At 41.3% G+C, this 23,317-nt stretch overlaps 1 protein-coding gene across 1 annotated transcript in view; it reads right to left on the bottom strand.

The window, feature by feature from the left end:
• Spata48 (spermatogenesis associated 48) overlaps positions 1-23,317 on the bottom strand; it is a 47,418-nt gene that overhangs the window by 668 nt on the left and 23,433 nt on the right. The window contains exons 6-8 of the mRNA XM_051200700.1: positions 20,190-20,231; positions 19,106-19,213; positions 5,166-5,273 (exon numbers count right to left, since the gene is read on the bottom strand). Of these exons, the coding sequence (XP_051056657.1) occupies positions 5,166-5,273; positions 19,106-19,213; positions 20,190-20,231 (258 nt within the window). The remainder of the gene's footprint in view (positions 1-5,165; positions 5,274-19,105; positions 19,214-20,189; positions 20,232-23,317) is intronic.

Raw genomic sequence — 23,317 nt, 5'->3', positions numbered from 1 at the left:
AGTCTGCACAGTAGGAAATACATCAACCCTACCAAACTTTTCCTAGGAATTAATGGGAAGAAAACTGAGAATGTGGACTGCTATGAAGATAAGGTTTCACCCCTTGAGTTACCATTCTGGAGCAGGGTTGGTGGGCACCATGCCAATTATTATCAACAAACCTGAGAACCTTCTATATGTAGAACTCTGTTGTAAATGTGACATGAGGTTGGTCCCATATACATACTTCAAGTCTTGTATGAAGCAAAAAATCAGAAAGCCACTGTGGGACGGTAACCCCCATGCAGTCATGCAATCTGAAGTAGCTTTATATTCGGGATGCAGTTAATATGTATGTATCTTTAAAAACCTGTGTTATAGGAACCAGCCAGCTTTTGTGCAAACACCAGATTTTGATGGAAATAAGAGTCGAGAGACGTGTTTCCCACCTGTCCCTTCTTATCTACCTCAAGCATGTCCCCGTCTCCTCCTTGTGCATCTCTTCTCATGGTCTCTTTCCCATCTATTCTGCATTCAGCCCCCAAGTGAACTGGACGGCACTTGGGGTTCACTACACCTGTCTTGAGATTCAGAATGGGGACTTCTTTTCATGCATCCTTCAAAGTCTAAGCAAATAAAAAGCCCATGTTGATCCTGAAGTCTTACCTAATACAAAGATGCCTGGCAAATGCCTGGTCCTTATCCTTTATATGGAGAGATGTCAACCTTCCCCTCTCCTGTCCCTGCATTAGTCCTCAACCTGTCAGGAGCCCTTCACTCTACTGGTGCTACCAGAATCCAGATGCTGTAAGGTCAGGGGACAGTCTGGGAGAAAGTGGAAGATGGGTGATGGGAGCAATTGTTTGCTTCCTTAAGAAGTTCAGAAGTCAAAGGAAGGGAAGGAGAAAAAGAGGATGGCAACCTGGAGAGTCACCCAAGTGGATTTGCCTAAGTACCTGGCCAATCAGCAAAGAGGGAAATGGAGAGATTTGTGATTGCACATCTTCCTAAGAGGTAGAGAATCAGTGACTGACTCCTGTGGAGGAGGGTGGAGTAGCAGAGGAAACCAGGCAGCCACTCCAGATGGCTCAGGTCTCTACAGGGGCATGGGTGAAAAACTAGAAGGTTACAAAAGGGTCAGTTAGCCACTCCAGAGACAGCCATTGAGGTCTAAAAGGAGAGGGGCAGATTACAAAAACACAGAAGTCATACAGTGGAGCCAAAAATGCCAGAGTTCCCAGATGAGGTGCTCAGAACAGAACACAACACAACAGGGAACATGTGTTAGAGCATGTAGACACAATAGGGGAAGCCGCTCACCTGGCAGGAACCCTTCATGCTCACAGAGTCCTTACCATATGCAGTGGGAAGACACATGGCCTTACACTTTCCCCAGGAATTTTCAGAAAAGCACTGAAATAGTGCTACAAAAATGTCAGAGATGTCAGAGACGGGACTACATGGGGGAGAGCTTTGACGGCCTGCCTTCCTGCTAGGAGCATTCTCTGTATGTCACTTTTCCTCTCCCTCTGGACTGTGCTTTCTCGGCTAGAGCGTCTCAGCGCTGAAGGTTTCTGTGTGGACTGTCTGTGTGGGCTGTAGACTGCGCAGAGTGGAGCCAACACAAGCTATCCTGCACCGGGGGAAATACTCTGGTTGCTGCCACTGATCCTATCTGTTCTTCACTCCCAGATTAAGAACCTCAGACAAGCCACCTAACAGGATTCCATGTCCTCACTCTGGGGTAATAATGGCATCCACGTTTGTGTTGGGGACAACTGTGGAAGCAGTCAGAAACCTGATGAAAGTTGAGTTTTTCTCTTTGGTTGCAAAACAAAGGGAATCGTTTGAGCTTAGATGTAGAGGTTTATCTGAAAGACAAAAGGAGCCTTTTGCCCACTCTGGGATTGTCTGCTTCTGTAGCAGCAGTGCGGATGTGTGGGAAGGTGTTACAGCAACAGGATGTCTGGGTAAAGCCTCACACCACTGGGGTTTAAGGAGGATTGTGAACAAAATGGAGAAAGGTGAGAAATGCCTACATTTGCTCTAATGGGAGTCTTTGAGCTGGAATTCTAAACCATGAGCCAGCCCCAGTCAGATCTTTTTTATCTTCACTCTTGTATCCTGACAGGAACAAGGATATATTTAATGGTTGGCATTGTTTCTTTATGCTCTTTCTGTGCAACAAAATTGTAATTGTTTCAGTGCCTACCACTGCTTTCAGAAATGGATTTGTGACATATGAAATGTGTCTTGACATTGACCTTGGCAATGGTATCTTGGATATCACGACAAAAGCCGATGCTACGAGTCAAAAAATAACTACCTCTGAACAAGGAAACAATAGAATTCTCAACCTAAGGATTGGGGAAAATACTTGTGAACTATGTGTCTTATAAGAGTTAACATCCAAGATATACAAAAATCCAAGATGTACAAAAAACAAACAAACCCAAAAACTCATGCAACTCAACCACAAAATCCTCAATGAGTAAAGGACCTTCATAAATATTCCTCAAAAAAGATGTAAAACTGTGGGGAAAAAAGTATGTGAAAAATGTTCCAGATCACTACCTGTGAATGTAAATAGAAACTCAATGAGATGTCATCTCACACTCATTAGGATGATTTATGACTCTTACCAAAAGGAGAAGAGACAGGGGACACTGGAGAGATGGGAGAAGAGAGAGTCTTCTCCAGTTGAGGGAATGGAAACTGGTGCCCTGGACATATAAGAAATGGAGCTCAGAGATGATCCAGAAATCCCATTTCAGGTGCATATGCATCCAAGGATATGAGAACTGCTTCAAAGAGACACCTATATCACAATTCATTGCTGTGCATAATAGCCAAGATATGGAATAATCCAGGTGCCTATGGATGGATGAGCGAATTATGACATCCTATACCCATCAAAATCCCCCCTGACTTTTGCTATAACATGGGCAAACCTAGAGGGCATTGTGTACAGTGAACAGTTTAGAAATAGAAGAAAAACCTAGCATGATCACATTTAATGTGAATTTATATTTAAAAAACTAAATATACAAAGACAGAGAGCAGTGGTTAGAGAGGATGGATGACTGGTAGGAGGAAATAAAGGTATGTAGGTCAGAGGATAAGTCACAGCAATAGATAAGAATAAGTTTAGAGTTCTAACATAGGATGAAGACTATGGGTAATAGCAGTATACTGTATTCAGACGTTTTGTTTTTGTGAGTAGATTTTGGTTGTTCTTGCAAAACTGAGAGATGTTGGGCATGTTCATGTATGACTATATAACCATTTCATTATCTATTTATGTATCATATAACACCATAGTTTTTTTTAGATACATATAGTAAATTTTATTTTTAATTGCCCATATAAATACTGAGGTTGGAAAAAATGTCTTGAGAGTAAATTAAATTGAATTCCAACTATTAGCCTGAAAACCATGGACTTCCTATTGAGATGTTCAGCACTAGATTGCTGGATATTCAACGTGTTTGTCAAACCAGAAATTTAGATATGCCGATACAGCCCACTGTCAGAGGTACCTTTCCTCTCCTCTAATGTTGTACTTACAGAAGAGGCCTTGTGGGATGTAGAGCACTCAGAAGGTGTGAGGGGGCCCTTGCCACCCCCTGAGAGTCCCTTCTACCCTTTGTGGGGTTGCTGTCACCTGACTCACACATCTGACACGAAGAAAGTCCTTCCCTTCTGAGAGTCACTCCTTGAAGCAATTCCCCTGTGAGATCTTCAGCACCCCACAAGCCCTTGCAGCTTGTAAGTGCGTGCCTCAATCTCCTCGTGTGGGAAATGTGGTTGGAAAGAGCCACCCAGACAGTAACAGCAACCTTCTAGGGTTCTGGATATCATCCTTTGCTGCAGTTGCTGCCTTCTCTTATGAACAAGCTGTGCTCCTATGAACTGCTGAACACCATCAGTATGTATCAGAGAACATGTGAACTAAACAAAATGAACAGCTGGGCGACTCTCCTCTGGGATGGTGTTCCCATTTACCTCTGCTGCTTTCCAGAAGATTGCAGTCCTTGGAAAGAGGAGCTCTATTTAATGGTCAAGCCCCAGTCTCAGTCCTCAAAAAGCCCTTCCTTGCCACAGAACACAGACTCCCGATGCCAGCATTATGAGATTAGGACATAATGACATCTCTAAGACATAAGCCTGCCTTAGGACTTCCAAAGTATTCTACTTCTTCAGTTACTTGTAGTTTTTTGTTGTTTGCTTATTTGTTTGTTTTGAGACAGGGTCTCATGATCTAGCCATGACTGTCCTGGAACTCTTTATGTAGACCAAGCAGGCCTTGAACTCACAGATATATGCTTGTCCCTGCCTTCCAGTTAGTGCACCATGCCTGGCCCTCCTGTGTTCTTCATTAGTGTCTATTTCACAATTCTGGATTTAAGTGTGGGGATGTGCACATTCAGTGCCTGGCCCAAGCGGAGATGAATATGTGATAAAGGGAACATTGCTCTACTGAAAGAATGTGATCTAGAGAAAATGTGCCCTTAGGGGAGGGTCCCCCATCGTAGGTTGTTCACTTGCACAGTTCACATGCACAGGACAGCCTTAGTCAGGTAGCACCTGCACTTCAGAACTGTGTAGTCCTTTTTGTTCAAGGCCAGGACTCCCACTAAGTGCTTCCACATTTGAGGTATGATGAGAATAGTGTGCTACCTCTCACTACTGATTGCCAATGAAGTATTCTCTCCACCCATTGCCTTCTGTTTCAATGTGCAAAAATGGACATTAAAATACATGTACGTTTCAACAGGATATGTTTTTCTTTATAAAAAGACATTCACAAGAAGCAACTGTGGCTTTGTTGCACACACTAGGTAGCATTCGGTTTTGATAGCAGCAAGCAGATTAATGTGCACAACTGGGGGGCTGCAGAAGGTGAAGATGGTTTCTCACAATATGCTCCAAATTAGAGCCCTAAGGGACCACCGCTAGCACGGGTAAGCAGGACCATTAACCTGCATTTTCCCCCAAGGCAATTCTGAGTAAAGTTCCCCTCAGTAAGAAAATGAACTGCTCTCTTTTTTGGACTTGGCACTCCATTCTTCTTCAGCTCTGCAAATTTACGCTTGGTATTTAATTGTTCTTTAATGGAATAACCATAATTATCATTTCTCTTTCTAATGTATGTGAGCAAACTGAGTAATAGGATTCCTACTTACCGGTTCATCTCTGAATCTGGTGATGGGGTTGTTGATGGAATATTAGAATTAGTTGCGTGGGTGCCTGTGAAATGAACCTTGCCGGTGTATCCTGGAATGTTCGCTGCACTGAAGTCAAGAGTGAGAAGAAGGGCATGAGAGGAGATTCAAATAATGATTTGTGAAACAGTCACAGTAACTAGACTCAAGTATAAAATATATGAAGGAAGATGCAGTTGAGTTAATTTTTCCTTTACAATGTCTGGAGCTTGAGTATACACGCGGGCAACATCTCAACTCTGGCAATAAAATACTTACTTCAAATGTGTTTTCACTATTATTTTAAGTGTGTATGTTCAGGCTTACCGCTGACCTCAGCTCCATACTGAAGGAAGATATAAGTTTTGACGAATCTCTGGTGTCAGTAAAGACACATACATGTGTTAACATTCATGCTGTTTTTGGTCAGATGTATTTCTTGTCACCACAGTATTGCATATCCTTGACTTCAGACACTTTTCTGAAACTCTGCATTGACAGTACATGTAAATCCACTCAGCATCTCCCCACTGACTTATTTTACATCACCCACTGATCTATTTCCTCCTCCTCTCCTTCCCTGCCACAGACAGAGTGAGAAAATGTGAAATACTAGGGAAGGTTCTGAAGTGTGTACGTGAACACCTCTCTAGCAAAGGCAGTCAACCAACAACCTAGAATGATTTAATTCAGTTATTCAGGAAAACATGAAAAATCACTAATATGCTTGCCTCGGTAACATTCAAAATGGTTTACCCAGATGGCTTCCTTGGAGGAAGGAGAGGGTGAAGGACAGGGCCTCACATGAGGCTCAAGTGTGGGGACCGATTATAACATGCTACCTTAACTACCACGAGCACAAGGAAAAAGAAGTCAGATTTAATTGTACATCAAAGACCATGGGCACACTGCAGATCACCAAGCCCAGAGCCGAAGCTCCTCAACACTGGGGTCTCAGCCTGCTGCCACCTCACAGTAGACAAATTGCAGCTGCCACCACAAACACACACAAGCTGTAACTTTACAGTTCTGTGGTTTGTGCCTCCCTTCTCTGGGGATTTTGAGAGCATGACATCCCAAGCTTATGTCTTACTCAAAATGTACACTAAGACTAAATAAAGGGCTACTAAATACAGCCAGAGTCTATTAAAGGAGAATGCCTCTTCTGTGGATGTCTTGGCTTTGTCCTTTTCACATATCCAACGTGCCAAATAAAACCTTCCCTGGGAATGAATGCCTTATCCTTACAGAAAATTTGCAAGTGGAGCTTAAGTAAGGCTGCTTATATCTTAAACAACATCCAAAGATTGATTTTGACTTGGGATGCCATTAGAAGGTGGTAGAGCCTTTGGGATATAGGGCCCGTAGAAGAGGGGTTGGGTTGCTGGGGGAATGCTACTAAGAGGCTCTCAGGAAGTTACTAGGAGGCAGTCTGTGTGTGTGTGTGCTGGTTGCCGTGTGAACAGACTTCTCTGGGATTTGCTACTTCCATGGTGTATGTGCCACCATAGACCCAAAGTGGCATGGCCAAGGACCATGGATTGAAATCTCTAGTACTGTGAATATATATATATATATATATATATATATATATATATATATATATATTCTTTTTATGGTTGATGTCTTCTCTGAGGAATTTTTTCTTATTGACAGAGGTATGACTAACATATTCCTTAAAATGTGACAGTAAGAGATGTCAGTGAGAGAAGTGCAGGCTCGAGTGTCAGAGAGAAGGTAGAGCCAATGATTCTCCTTGTCGGCCCTGGGATCTGGAGTCTAGGTAGGTTCTCTTTGCACATCATTGCCTCAGCCATGACATCAGCTGGTGATATAACCTGAAGTTTATATCATACTGTACTTTCTTGGTGTTCTTCCTATGATGAGTATGTATTACTATCACAATGTTAGGGAGAAACTACGTAGTGAGCAGGATGTTGCTCTGCGAGCTATCTTTTGAATGTGCCATCCTATGGCTCTTGGTGATGGCTTACTAGCTTAAAGTTAATAAATTAGGGACACCTCCACACTTAAAAAGAATTAAGAAAAATCACATCAAGAGCCACAGGTCAGTATAAATGGCATGAACTACTGAATTTTCTGAGGCCAGGAAAAGGAACAGCTAAAGACAGGGCCCTGTACTGAGAGGGCTGAGAGGCCTGCTTCTGCAAGCCTGTCTACCCCCTCACCACCTGTGACATGGTACCAACCATAGGGAAAGCTCTTTAGGCCCCAGCCCAGACAAGACAATTAAGAAAATAGAATATTGATAAAGCAGAAGCATGCAAAATTTATAAAGTATACACAGCTACAAAGACTTGCAGATTGTTCCACACACTGAAGTCTCCTTAGCTGTTTAAAAGATGGTGGTATGTGGTACCAACTTCTAATATTCTGACTAAAACAGGCATAGCAGGACCTAGGAATCTGAGCTTTCTAGTTTCTCAAAGGTCCTAGAATGAGGCAAGCATCAGGAACAGGCTGAAGAGTGAAGCTGGGAAGTCTGCTAGAAGGGCCTGGATGAGTGAATGGGAGCTGCCAAGTTCTAGGTAGTGTCCCTTGGGATTTCTTGGGAGTTTCTTAAGTGTAGCTGTAGGGTGGAGGGGTGCCGGAGATGGGGCCAAACTACTGATGTGTGCGCGTGTCTTCCCCCAAGCATTCTTTGAAGCTTCCATGCATGTTACCAAGGAAATCCCCTCCATCTGGGTGACAGGTTTTTTCCACTGCTTCTGAAACACCTGCACAAGTAAAGTCAGAGTCCTCAGCCCACAGTTAGGAAGTCAGAGAGATGGACACAAGCTAGCTGTCAATCACAAGAAGGGCTTCACTAAAAACTCCACGCAGCTCTGGGAGCCTCTGTGGCTTGAAGACTATTTGTTGCTCCTGAGTGGCTGCTATGCTCATTACATAAAGGCTGTCCTATGATGCATCTTGTCTAATAATGACGTACTGTGAACTAGTAGACCAACTAGCTGCTTAGGCTGAAAATGAATTCGGCCGCACAATAAGATGACACATATTTGAAAATGAAAGTTCTCACCCACGCTGCTGCTAAATATATTTCCCTTAACCCTGACCCACAGGGACATCACAAGAGGGCACAAATGCCCTCTTGTGATATAAACACTGATATGCACTTGACATATGTAAGTGCAATCTTATATGAAGGGAAGATGACTGTCTGGGACAACCAAGTTGCTTCTGGGAGGGGATGTTGTTCACCTGAAGGAAAAAGCCGTGAAAGGTACTGAGATGGAGTGGGCCATTATATTCAGGGACCCCTACCTACCCATGTGAAAACAGGAGTGTGAGTAACCCACTAGCACTGACACTCTATTTACTTTTATCTTTGTTTCTAACTCCGTGGTCTTGACCTCGGCTTTTGAGCCCCAATTTCTTTATGAGCTTGGGTTTGGCTTTGTTTGAATATTTTGTTAGCTAAGTTGACAACTGATTGTCTCATCACAGAGAGGCATAATAAAGTAAAACATTTAACGATTTCAGAACATAAATCAGCAGTACTGGCAACCTTCCTGCATAAGCCCCTGATTGTGAGAGGCCATGTCCAGCTCATCATAATTATACACATGGATTGTATATATTTACAGGTTAACAGAATAAGGGGAAAAGCCATGTTGTGTGTAAACTGTATGTACTGCCACCACGGTTAAAGATTTAGCTACACATACAAGTTTCTCAATATACTGTAGATTTAGTACTCATTATGTATAACAATTTCTCTTTTAAATAATTCATATAATTTAGGCAATTTTCTCAATAATCCTGCACCTTAAAGTGTCCCATGTGCATGCATTACAGGAAAGGATAGAGTCAGGCTAATATGCTCAGAGTCCAGCAACTGCAAGTGGCAGGGGCAGTCTGAAAAGCCTGGGCATCAGAGCTCACACAGTGGACTGCGTGTGAGAAATCCTGGAAGGTTCCAAGCCAAGTCACAACAATAACATATATGCGCACACGTTATTCCCCCACAGTACTGGGAACTAAACCTAGGACTTTATGCACACTAAATACATTCTCTGTTACTGAGCTGTAAACTCACCCATTTGAGAACATAACTTCTGAAGGCTTAAAGAACCTAAGCAGGCAAAGACCATGTGGCAAAGAAAGAAGTCAACGAAACATTTAACTCTATCTAGGGCCTCTCTGACCAGCTGGGTGACCTAAGACCCAGTTGAAAAGTAACTTTTTTCTTTTCTAGCCTGAAACTTACTAAGTAGCCCAGGCTAGCTTTGAACTCCCGGCTCTCTCCCTTCATAAGCCTCCCACGTGCTGGCTTCCAAATGTGAGCCATCATGTCCAGTTCATCTTACACTTTTATTTTACTAAAATGTTTAATTTTATATGAAAATTAAAATAATTATGTTTTTTAACGTGTCTTTGTGTGTTTGTGTACATGTGAGTGTAGTGAAATTGGAGATGAGAGATGCAAAAAGTGTGAGCTGCCTAATATGGGTGCTGGGAACTGAACTCAGTTCCTCTGGAAGAATGCTCTTAACCTTTCAACCATCTCTCCAGTTCCACATAACCAGTTGAAATGGAAACTTTCTGTGCCACCCTCATCTTATCTCTACCCTAATCAGGCTCACTGCACCTTCTTTGAAGGGCCCTGGTGGGGGCCATGTGGTACAGGTAAGGAACTACAATGGCATTGCTCATCACTTGCAGAATCAACAAGAGGAACTCAGTTGTGCAGTGAGGGGAGGCAGCCTGGGGAGACTGGGTGAGAGAGGGAAGATTGGGCCCAGAGGACAAAAGGAAACATCACACAATCAGGGGAAGAAGGAGAGAGAGGCATTTGGAGCTGGTGTTTCCATTCACTACTTTGTGATGACAGTTGGTCAAGGAACTGTTTTTCTGAATGCTTTAAGATTCGTGTTCCATGGGCTGGGGAGTTAGGCCAGCTGGTAAAGAGAGGATCTGAATTCATGTCCCCAGTACCCATAGGGGGGTAAAAGATTTGTGTAATTTTATTACTTTTCCAGGAGTTTGTAATTTTATTACTATTATCATCATTCCATGGGTATGGTTTTCCTGTCTTCTTCACTCTTCACACCTTCTTTTTACAAGGAGATACAGGAATAATGTGGTCCAAAGCTTTTCTTCTAGGCTGGGATGAATCCCCAGAGCCAGCTCTGTGACAGATACACAGCATTGTTGGCTGTGTGTTAAGGGCAAGATTTGCCTCATGGTCAGGAGGCTCATTCTTTGGATGTGACCTCACAGTTCATGAAGTAAGGTATCTAGGGTTTTTCATGTCATTTCCCCTGACCTCAACCTCCTTGTCAGCAGGTAACAGAACTGGTTTCTGTGCTTGTGTTTGCTCACACTATTTTGAAAAATAAAGGAGAGAGTAGTTGTGAAAGTGCTCTGGGAAGGTCAAAGTATCCAGCTACAAGGCAGGAAATCAGGAAGATATTTGGGGAACAACCAGTTTTAGCCTCAGTTATGAGTGTGTTCTGTAAGGCTGAGAGTATTGCATTGAGCTACAGGAGATGTCCCTCTGCCACCCCATACATTCATTTTCCAGGAAGTGGTGGGGAATCTCTGTTGAACAATTCCTCTTTATTGGCTGATGTGTCCTCATAGAAGTCTCCACATTGAAAAAGCAGTGTGACTATGATCTTTGGAGACAGATGGTGTTCTTATTGTGATGGGATAGTGGAGGGCCATGGTGGCTGTGATGAGATGACCCACCTGGTTGATCCCTGGGCTCTTTGGGCTGGACTTGCATCTCCCCCACAGGCCAATCCTCGCTCTTTGCTGGGAAAAAGGGGCACGATGTTTCTATGGCAGATGCCATGGGCTTGCTCCTTCATTTTTATTCCATTGGAAAAGAAAAGACACTTTGTGCAGGTTGCTCCTGGGCACTAAGTGTGCACGGGCCTTCAGATACATGTCACTCAATTTTCAGTGCCTGTCGTGACCAATCTTGACTCTGGCTGTTGTGAGACACAGGGTTACGATGCAATCTGAAAAGGAGCTGCCCTTGGGTTACGCCTGGTTAACTGTCTAAGACATCTCTTGTGTAAAGAGGCAAAGTCAGACTGGAAAAAACAAAACAAAAACATGTTTTGTTTTGTTTTTTTTTTTTTTTTTAAAAAAAAAAAAAGATTTGCATATACAGTGTTCTGCCTGCAGAGGGCACCAGATCTCATTATAGATGACTGTAAGCCATCATGTGGTTGCTGGGAATTGAACTCAGGACCTCTGGAAGAGCAGCCAGTACTCTTAACCACTGAGCTATCTCTCCTGCCCCCTAAAATGATTCTTACCTTAACTTTCCTGTTTGATTCAGATTAGAAATGGGGCTAATTATATAGTTTAAAGGTGTTCTCAACCATTACCCAAGGAAAGGTGTTAAACGTCTATTAAGCTCTTCTGAACTCTAAGAATTTCTGTTCACCAGATGGACAGATTGCATTCTCCTGGATCTTGGCTTACTCTCAAGCTGTAAATTCCTTAAATGTGAATGTCTTTTGATATCCAGGTGTGAATGACAAATTAGGAAACTATTATTTATAATGATAAAACTCATGTCACAATCCTGTTTGTATGGATGTGCTGTACAGGCACATTGGCACAATTGGGCAAAAATAGATGCAGAAGTTATTTTTCTTCATTGTTTATAGCAGGGACATTATTTTACTCAGAACTTGGCCTATATAAACTTGATGTAGTCTCATAGGGGAATACTATGCACCCGCTAAAAGAATGTTATTGTGAAGAAGATGCTCAGTATTTATTAACTCTCACATACGTCAAACTCTGTATTTGCTGACTTCTTAGATACATAGATAAGGGTCATCAAACCTCCAGTACTGCTGCTGAACACCAAAGAGCTTACTTTTTATACTTTTAAAATACTTGGATTACTGCTATCATCAGGCTATGTTGACGTTAAAAGGTGATGTTTAATGAGCTATTGCTAATACGGTGAATGCAAACATGGGGCAAATAGAACAATTCCAGAAAATGGATGAATGACAGGTATGAGATTGTTGGCATATTTGACCCTGGAAATATTTCAAGGAATAATTTCAAATTATAAAACAATTTCAGATCATGAAAGATGTGTGTAAAAGTATTTGAGAGAAATATGTATCATAGCAAAAAGAGAAAGGGAACAATTTATATATGACCTTAAATCAGTCAATTGCAACACATCTGCAAGAATAGAAGTTGTGCTTATGAAAATGTGTTTCATGATCATGCTAGAATGTAGAAGTGGTGCATGCTCCCTGTGGTATGTCACAGTGGGGGGATTGCTCCTTGTGCCATAACACAATGTTGCATACTCCCTATGGCATATCACAGTGTGGGGTGCTCCCTGTGGTATGTCACAGTGGGGTGCTCCCTGTGGCATGTCACAGTGGTGAGGGTTCCCTGTGGTATGTCACAGTGGTGAGATCTCCCTGTGGTATGTCACAGTGGGGGATTGCTCCCTGTGTCATAATACAATGTTGCATACTCCCTATGGCATATCACAGTGTGGGGTGCTCCCTATGGCATATCACAGTGTGGGGTGCTCCCTGTGGTATGTCACAGTGGGGGGATTGCTCCCTGTGTCATAACACAATGTTGCATACTCCCTATGGCATATCACAGTGTGGGGTGATCCCTGTGGTATGTCACAGTGGTGAGTGCTCCCTGTGGTATGTCACAGTGGGGGGATTGCTCCCTGTGTCATAACACAATGTTGCATACTCCCTATGGCATATCACAGTGGGGGTGCTCCCTGTGGTATGTCACAGTGGGGGGATTGCTCCCTGTGTCATAACACAATGTTGTATACTCCCTATGGCATATCACAGTGTGGGGTGCTCCCTATGTCATATCATAAAACGAATAGGGGGGGCATGTGACAAGGAAGGGTCAGAGGATAATAGCAGTTAGGTTCTCATGGGAGAGTTTGGTTTTGTGTTTACTATTGTTTTCTTACACTCATTTCCTGAATGATCAGATTTAATTCTACAGCAAAAAACAATAAACTATTTTAAACTGTTAAAGTGTTCTCCACCAATGTAGATGGCACTGGATATGTTAGATGATGTAGTAACAGGAAAAGAAGTCAGTCAGGCAGGCAGACAGACAGACACGACATGAAGAAAGTTTGAAAGATCATGCCCCAGGGATCAAGACTGGGCTGGAGGTCTACTCAGTGTCTTTTTGCCTTACTGAAGGATGGCATCATGGGCAAGGATAAGGGCATGGTTACACACCAATCTTCTGGACTCTAAAGATAATAACACAGAATATTTAGGTAAGAAGGAGGTCATGCTTGCATTTGAATAGGACAGTGGTATTTTGTTTTTCCCTACATGGCACAAAGTAAAAAAATTGCATTTTTTGGATTTCAGATTTTGTGGAGATGAAATAATATTTTTATAAAATCTAGCTGGGCAGTGTGGCGCACGCCTTTAATCCCAGCATTCAGGAGGCAGAGGCAGGCAGGCAGGCAGATCTCTGTGGGTTCAAGGCCAGCCTCGTCTACAGACCTGGTCTACAGAGCAAGTTCCAGGACTGATTCCTTAGCTACTGAGAAACTGCCTTGAAAAACAAAACAAGGTAAAATCTATATCTTTATTGTTAGCCCAGTGTCATATTTTACAAAATACATATCATATAATTTGAGACCCATCTGCAGGTAGCCAGACTACCTGGTGGGGCAAACAAGAGATGAACACAAAGTGGAACACAGACCTTCTTGGTTGGGACAGGGAGGAAATGATGAGGTTCCTGGGGCACAGGGCTCATGGAGTTGGAAGAGTTCACCAGAAATCTATTCCTCAAGCTCAATGTGGACAAACACACAGGCATTTATTACAAAGTTGTGTGTGTGTTATGTACGATACTACGAGTCACCTAATCCATAAAAACTTCATGATAAAAATGGAAAACATTGGTTGTGTTAAAAGGTTGTGAGTCTATTAAAAAACAGAAAAAAAAAAAAAAATCAAAGGAAGAAACTTTGCAACCTGGGACGCCCTCTAGTGCCCACATTGGAAAAGCACAGCTAAATGTCAATTACAGGCTTCTACTCAGGATCCTTAAAACACAAGCAAGACAAAATAAACAGCACTTTCCCAAATTCGCCAAGGACATGCCCTGCTTTTACATAAAAACCTCCTGTTTTCGTTTCAGTGTCTTTTAGTAATGATCCCAAAGGAAGTTTGATTTTTTTAAGCAAGATTGTTTTGCAAAATGTTTCAAAATTTAAGTATATACATGAATAAAAGGAAATATTAAAATCATATGCTTGGTGAATATTTTAAGATTGGCTTTTTCTCCATGTTCTTCCTTTAAAACTTTTTTAACCATTATTGCTTAGTAAAAATGATTTCTTTGCAGAATTTACAGAAGAACTTTACATCTGACTCCTTCAGATTTGATAGAGTATGGCAGACTTCAACAGCCTCCAGAGTGTCACATGTGGAAGAGACTTTTTCATATATACATACATACATACATATATATATATATATAATTTTTTCTTATTTTACATATTGATCTCAGTCCCCTCTCCCTTCTTCCTTTCCTCCCTTGCATTCCCTCCCACCCCACTGGGAGGGTGATACCTTCCAGGAGGGATCAACAAGATCTGTCAAGTCATTTGGAGTAGGGTCTAGGCCCTCCTTCCTGCCTCTAGACTAAGGGAGCACCCCTCCATGGGAAATGTGCTCCCAAAGTCCTTTCATTTACCAAGGATACATCCTGGTTCCACTGTCAGAGGTCCCTTAGACTTCCCAGGCCTTCTAACTGAGACCCACGTCAGAGGGTCTGAGGTGGTGCAATGCTGGTTTCCCAGCTATCAGTCTGGGGTCCATGAGCTCCCCCTTGTTCAGGTCAGCTGTCTCTGTGGGTTTCTGTAGCCTGATCTTGACCCCTTTCCTTATCACTCCTCCCTCTCTGCAACTGGATTCCAGGAGTTCGGCTAAGTGTTTAGTTGTGTGTGTCTGCTTCTGTGTCCATCAGCTACTAGATGAGGGCTCTATGATGGCAGATAAGTTAGTTATCAATTTCATTATCAGGGAAGGGCATTTAAGGTAGCCTTTCCACCATTGCTCAGATTGTTAGTTGGGATCATTCTGATAGGTCTCTGGACATTTCTCTAGAGTTGGTTTTCTCTTGAAACCTATAATGGCTCCCTCTATTATGGTATCTCTTGTTTTGCTCTCATCTATTCATCCCCTGACTCAATCTTCCTCCTCCCCTTCTCTTTCTCCCAACTCTCTCTCCACTCATGGTGCACCCCCCCCCAACTCCCAATATGGTCAGGAGATCTTGTTCCTTTCCCCTTCTGTGAGGGACCTTGTATGAATCTCTTAGGTTCCTCCTTGCATCCTAGTTTCTCTGGTGGTGTGAATTGTAGGCTGGTGATCCTTTGCTCTATGTCTAAAATCCATAAATGAGTGAGTACATACCATGTTCATCTTTTTGTGACTGGGTTACCTCACTCAGGATGGTTTCTTCAACTTCCATCCATTTGCCTACGAATTTCAAGATTCCATTGTTTTTTCCATTGAGTAGTATTCCATTGTGTAAATGCACCACATCCTCTTTATCCATTCTTTAGTTAAGGGGCATCTAGGTTGCTTCCAGGTTCTTGCTATTACAAATAACGCTGCTATGAACATAGTTGAACAGATGTCTTTGTTGCAAGGATGCATCTTTTGGGTATATGCCTAAGAGTGGAATTGCCGGGTCTTGTTGTAGACTGATTCCCATTTCCCTGAGGAACCTCCATACTGATCTCCAAAACGGCTGTACGAGTTTGCACTCCCACCAGCAGTGGAGGAGTGTTCCCTTTCTCCACATCCTCTCCAGCATAAGCTGTCATTGGTGTTTCTAATTTTAGCCATTCTGACAGGAGTAAGATGGTGTCTCAGAGTTGTTTTAATTTGCATTTCCTTGATGGCTAAGGATGTTGAGCACTGTCTTAAGGGTCTTTCAGCCATTTGGGATTCCTCTATTGAGAATTCTATCTTCAGTTCTTTTTAATAGGGTTATTTGTTGTTTTGGTGAGTAGTTTCTTGAGTTCTGTTTTGGAGATCAGCCCTCTGTCAGATGTTGGGTTGGTAAAGATCTTTTCCCAGTCTGTGGCCTGCCATTTGGTCTTGTCCACTGTGTCCTTTGCCTTACAGAAGCTTCTCAGTTTGAAGAGGTCCCATTTATTAATTGTTGATCTCAGTATCTGTGCTACTGGTGTTACGTTTAGGAAGCAGTCTCCTATACCAATTCATTCAAGAATACCTCCAACTTTCTCTTCAAAGAGGTTCAATGTGGCTGGATTTATGTTGAGGTCTTTGATCCATTTGAACTTAAGTTTTGTGCATGGCAATAGGCATGTGTCTATCTGCAGTTTTCTACATACCATCATCCAGTTGTGCCAGCACTGTTTGCTGAAGATCCTTTCTTCCTTCCGTTGTATAATTTTACCTGTTTTGTCAAAAATCAGGTGTTCATATGTGTGTAGGTTAATATCAGGATTTTTTTATTCTATTCCATTGGTCTACCTCTCAATTTTTGTGCTAATACCAAGCTGTTTTCAGGGCTATAGCTCTATAGTAGAGCTTTAAGTCAGGGAGGCGATGCCTCCTGAAGTTCCTTTACTGTACAGGGTTGTTTTGGCTATCCTGGGTCTCTTGTTTTCCACATAAAGTTGAGTATTATCCTTTCAAGTTCAGTGAAGAATTGTTCTGGGATTTTGATGGGGATTGCATTGAATCTGTAGATTGTTTTTGGCAAGATTGCTATTTTTACTATGTTTATCCTACCTATCCAAGAGCATGGGAGATCTTTCCATTTTCTGGTATCTTCCTTAATTTCTTTCTGTAAAGACACAAAGTTCTTGATATGTAGGCCTTTCACTTGTTTGGTTAGCATTACCCCAAGTTATTTTATGTTGTTGGTGGCTATTGTAAAGGGTGATGTTTCTCTGATTTCTTTCTCAGCCCCTTGATCATCTGTAAATAGTAGGGCTACTGATTTTTTTTTTTTTTTGAGTTAGTCTTGTATCCTGCTAATTTGCTGAAGGTGCTTATCAGCTGTAGGAGTTTCCTGGTAGAATTTTTCAGGTCCTTTATGTAACTATCCTATCTTCTGCAAATAATGACAGTTTCACTTCTTCCTTTCCAAGTTGTATCCCCATGATTTTTTTTTTGTCTTATTGCTTTAGCTAGAACTTCAAGTACAACATTGAAGAGATGTGGACAGAGTGGGCAGCCTTGTCTTGTTCCTGATTTTAGAGGAATCACCTTAAGTTTTTCTCCATTTAGTTTGATGTTGGCTGTTGATTTACTATACATTGCTTTTATTATGTTTAAGTATGTTCCTGTTATCCCTAATCTCTCTAAGACCTTTATCATGAAAAGATGTTGGATTTTGCTGAAGGCTTTTTCAGCATCCAGTGAGATGATCATATGATTTTTCTTTTTCAGTTTTTTTATATGGTAGATCCCATTGATAGATTTTCATATGTTGAACCATCCTTGCATCCCTGGGATGAAGCCTACTTGGTCATGGTGGATTATTTCTCTGATGTGTTCTTGGATTCAATTTGGCAGTATTTAATTGAGTAATTTTGCATCAATGTTCATGAGGGATATTTGTCTGTAGTTCTCTTTCTTAGTTGTGTCTTTGTGTGGCTTAGGTACCAAGGTAATTGTAGCCTCATAAAAAGTTTGGTACTGAACCTGCTTCTATTGTGATGAACAATTTGAGGATTTCCATTCCCACATACAGTGTGTGTTGTAAAGTGAGAATAACTTAAATTTATCCAAGGTCAAAGAAAGGTTGACTGAGTGTGTTCATTCTTTGGCTATGTTTCTTAGACTGTGCCTCATGACCCATTATTTCAAAAAGGGGATTTAGTAATGATAAAATGTTTCTGGATGCACAGACCCTAAACTGAGTCCCAATCAACTTGTAATAGAGCTGATGTGGTTCTGGCAGTGTGAACTGTGTGTGTGTGTCATCATTTGACTTCACCGCAGCCTTGGTTCTAAGCATGCAACACGAACACTTGTACTGTTCATGCTATCTGCCATATGACATCAACAGTGACTATAATACACAGGCTCACATTCCAGACCATGTACACTAAGAACTGCAGTGACTTACTGTACAAAGAGAGATTTCTGCTTTCATACAAACTTTATGATTCATTTATGAGAGACACAATTTAGTAGTTTCATCCTATCATTCTTTGCATGTAAATATCAAATTAGTATAACTTCAGAATGTAGCTAGGTGGTTTGAGTTTTTTAAAAAAAGATTTATTTTTTATTTCTACACATATCTGTGTGTCTGTGAACCACAGGAATGTGTGTGTTGGAGGAGGCCGGAAGAGGGAATGGAATATGCTGGAACTGGAGTAACAGTGGTTGAGAGTGCCTGGCCTCAGTTCTGGACTTAACGTGGGTCCTCCTCAAGAGCAAAAGTGTTCATAAGCACTGATCCATTTCTCCAGCCCTAGCATGTTTGCTTTTTAAAATGACTGAGTTTGTCTTTATTTTATTTAAAACGTTGTTCAGTGAATTTCTGTTTGTGGTTAGGACATAAATAAATGCCAGTAATTTCTGTCATTTTATTAAAGTGGCATTGATGACTACACAATTAAATGACTGACAGATGACCTGCTGATCAGCTGTTCCTAATGGCAAGTTGTGACACAGGTTTCAGATGAAGACACTGAAGTCACAGTGATAAAGAAGTTTGCTCAAGACACCCCAGGTGAGTTCACAAACTGTTATCTCCAGGTCATTATTTCTTTTAGGAAATTTGCATTTTTCTTCATAAGTTTTGGCCAGTAACAAGCTAGGCCATTTCTTTCTCTCTCATTTGTAATACCACCAGCAACTTTCATCCTTATTGACTAGGAAATATGTGAGAATGGCACTTACCGACTTGTGTTTGTATAGAGCAGTTTAGAGTGCCGAGGCTTGGCCACTGATGTGATATCTCCATATGGGTTGTCCACGTCATCAGCATTTGTACTCTGCACGTGACCACTGTTACAGTGAAAAGGAAAGTTGTAGGAAACTTAAATTAGTCAGGCACAGCAACTAAGGAATGTCTTATGTGTCAGAGAAGATTAAAGGCCCAAGAAAGGGAAATACGATGACAAATGACAATCGGAATTAAAAACAAGAAAGGAATGGCTCTTTGTCTCTTGAATATGAGGGAGGTCTCTACTCTGGCATTGGAAACTTGAGCAGGAGGGAGAGTGGCAGCTGTTCAGGATTTCCGCGTTCAGAGCTGGGGCTTCTGCAGTCATAGGACATAAGGTGGAGACCAGGGCATGGGGGGGGGGGTTGATATCTGTTGGAGACAGTAAGGCTCCTGTTGGGAAGGGAGTGTAGGTGGGTATCTGGGCCACATTGCTGAGCTGTGAGAGTAGGCTGGAAGGCTGGTCACACCAGTGGGTCAATATCCCAAGGGCTTCTGGGAGTAAACCCAGAATCAGCTTCATTGGAAAGCAGTAAGCGGAGGAAGCCCTGATTAAAGTTTGGACCTCCTCATGTCTCCTCATCTCCTTCATTTCTAGGTGATCTTTCAAACAAAGAACAGAAAGGGGAGAAGATGGCTAAAGATGGACGATGCACTTCTGCCACTCAAAGAACCAGAGTTACAGTAGAGAAGGACAGGCTCGTCCTTCCTGCACTTCGGTATTAACAAGCACAGTTTTACTAACTGCACATCATTTCTGACTGACATGAGTAGAAGCAGCAGCGATATTTAATTTCCTAAAGCATCCTATTGAAAAAAATAGAAAGCATGTCACTCCTCACTTTATAGTTTACCCCAAATCTCTAATAAACTTTTGATTAAACTTCCAGTACTATATAGGTACATGCCAGAAGCACCCAGAGGATGTTAAAAATACCTATGTTAACTTAAGGAGTGGACTGAAAAGAGTGAAATGAAAGGAACTACAATTTAGACTTAAATACAGTTTATTTTAAAGCAATGAGAAACATCACTTACGTATAGAGAGGAATGTATTTACTCCTAGAACTTGGACTCACACTTAGAAAAAGAAAAAATGGCAATTGAGTTATTGATATTTTAAGTAAATATCAAATTACTGTAACAAGTCTCAACAGATCTTCAGAGATACAGAACTAGACCTCTAAAATTTTGTTTCAGAAACAATGGAGTGGTTTTAATGAATTCCCTTGCTGTACAATACTGTTGAGCAGCCTATCCATCTCTGCTGAAGGGCGTTTTAGTTGTGTTCAGATCTTAGAAGCTGTGAGCAAAACCATTATGAGCACTTATACACAGGCTTATGTGTAAGCTCCTGGGAACAACTTTCCACCTTGAACAATGCTCTGGCGCATTTGGAGGAGTGGCATTAATAAGAAATAGAGCTTTCAAGTGCTGTCTCTGTTATCAAACAAAACACATAAAAATGCAGCAAATCCATAAAAACCACCCTAAAAAGATGCAAGCAACATGCTTTCATCAACATCCAGGCATTTGATTGACACCCATCCACAAATGATTAGTGAGAAGCTGAGCTCCTTGGCTTAAGCCCATAATTCCTGCACTCGAAGGCTATATCGAGAGGATTATGAGGTGGAGGTCAGCTGTCTCAGAAACAAAGCAGAACAAAATAAAAATTCAATGATGTATCTTATTTATAAAAGTACTTGAGGGGCACTATCAACTATTCTAGCCTGCTGTGTAGATACAAACATTTTTTTTTTTAATGTACTAAAATCTACATTGGGTGTGATTACACATTTGGCAAAACAGTTTAACAATAATTCTAAAGTCTTGCACATTCTTTTTAGATATGGATTAATAAAATATACTTTAAGCATTTCATTAAAAAACTTAAATATAAACACAATTACATTATTTTCCCATTCGGCTTTCTCCCTCCAGGTCCTCTGAGGTTATCTTTCCAGCTCTCTCTTGAAGTCATGACCTCTTTTTATTTGCTATTGTTAGTATTATTATTGCTTTTATCAGACCACACACTGAATAAACTACTCATGCAAATGAACTGGAGCTTCTTAGTTATGGTGACGAATTGGATCCCTGTTTTACACCCGAGAAGAAGAATGGTGAGAAAACCCTTTCTGTGTGTTCAGTTAATAAAGATAATTTTCTATCTTTTGTTAAATTTATTTATTCATTTATTCAGTGTGTATGTGTGTGTGCGTGTGTGTGTGTGTGTACATGCACATGTGCATGTGGGCATGTTGGGGTGCTATACATACTTTGTCATATTTGTAACAGTCAGAAGGCAACTTTTGGAAGACAGTTTTCCCCTTCCATCATGTGGGTTGCGGGAACAGCATGTACTCATACAATCAGATTTGGTGGCAAGTGCATTAAGTATATGTAATCTGCAATTTTAATAAAGTGTAACTTCATGTTTATAAGAATGAAGAGTTTTTTTAATTGGGAAAATTTTAACATTGTCACCAGTGTGTTATAATGGGAACTTAGGCTCTGCTGGAGGGACACTCCCTTGGTTCAACTCACTTGAAGAAGAATATGAAAACACTCAGAAGGTAATACTTGATCCAGAAAGTATTGAAATAAACTGGTATGTATGAAATCCAGAAATATTTTTGCAGTTGGGTATGTTAAAATACTTGTGGGTTGTTTCAACCGAAATTAAATCAGAAACAAAGTATGTGAATGGATGAATGAACTGTGGTATAACTTTTCAATGGAATTCTATGCTACAGGAAAAAAAAAAAAAAGAAAGAAAAAAGGAAGAAAAAAGAAAACCCAGAGAGCCAGGGAGCCTAACTATGAATCTTATGAGGACAGTAATGGATACAAGGTTAAGTGGCATAAACATATGTAAGATCCCATGTATCTTTACAAAAGTTTAAAAAGAGCAAACTAATATTGTATGTTGGTTAACAACAGTAAGCTTAGGAATCTACAAGGAAGACCATCTTAGACTCCCAGCATTAGCTGACAAGTTGCCTGAACTGGCCGTCTCCTGCCACCACATTGGTGTCTAGCCCCATTGTCATTAGAGAGACTTAATCCAGAAAATGATGGAAATAGATGCAGACCTACAGCCAAACTTTGGGCAGAGTTTGAGGAATCTTGCCAAAGAGGAGGCAAAAGGTCAAAGGCACCACAAGAAAACTCACAAAAATGAATTAACCTGGGTTCATAGGGCCTCCCAGAGACTGAGTGTACAATCAAGAGGCCTGCATGGGACTAGGCACTCTGCATACATGCTATAGCTGTGTAGCTTTGTCCTCTTGTGGGCTCCTAACAGTGGGAGCAGAGGCTGTCTCTGACTTTTTACAGGCTTTGGGGATTCCATTCCTTGGTCGCCTTGCCCAGCCTTAATATATGGGGAGGTGCTTAGTCTTACTGCAACTTGATATGCAATGCTTTGTTGAAGCTCATGGGAGATCTGCCCTTTCCTAAACAGAAATGGAGAAGGAGTGGATTGGATTGGGAGGCTGGGAATAGAGGGGGAGGGTCTTGGAGGAGAGGAGGGATAGGAAACTGCAGCTGGGATGTGAAGTAAATAAGTAAATGAACCCATTTATTTTTAAAAAAAATAAACACTGGTAGGCTAAAGGATTAAAAGAATACATGAAAATGTGGAACATCAAATGCATAATAATGTTCCTGGAAGGAGGCAGATGTGCTGATGGGAGGCTCAGGCATTGTGCTGTATTTTTTTTTTCTCAATAGAGGGAAGAGATGCACAGAATATATCATATTTTCATTTATGTATTTTTAAATATGAAATATTCCAAGTGAGTTAAACAAATAGAGACCGTAACCAGAGTTGTATCAGCTATAAAGAAAAACAAAATAGTGACATTTTGGAAGACCAACCCACCAAGTTTTCTTTATAGTAATGTACAGAATTGTACATAGAACATAGCTTTAAGCCATAGCTTTAAGCATAAATATAGCGCAAATACATGATATTAAAGTTGATGGAACGTCATTTAGAATCCCCTCTATATGAAGCCATGGAGTACCACAACATTGTAACTGTGCATATCAACCAGTACTCCAATTTTTAAAATGTAGTACATTTAGTAGTGTTAATTTTGAGGGTAAAGAGAGGCCAGGTGGTGTAGAGCAACTGCAATGTGATTTGGATTCTCTTC

Source organism: Phodopus roborovskii, unplaced genomic scaffold, assembly GCF_943737965.1.
Source record: "Phodopus roborovskii unplaced genomic scaffold, PHOROB, whole genome shotgun sequence".
Lineage (NCBI taxonomy): Eukaryota > Metazoa > Chordata > Mammalia > Rodentia > Cricetidae > Phodopus > Phodopus roborovskii.
The sequence above is the reverse complement of the archived record's forward strand: the minus strand, read 5'-3'. Positions and strand labels throughout refer to the sequence as shown.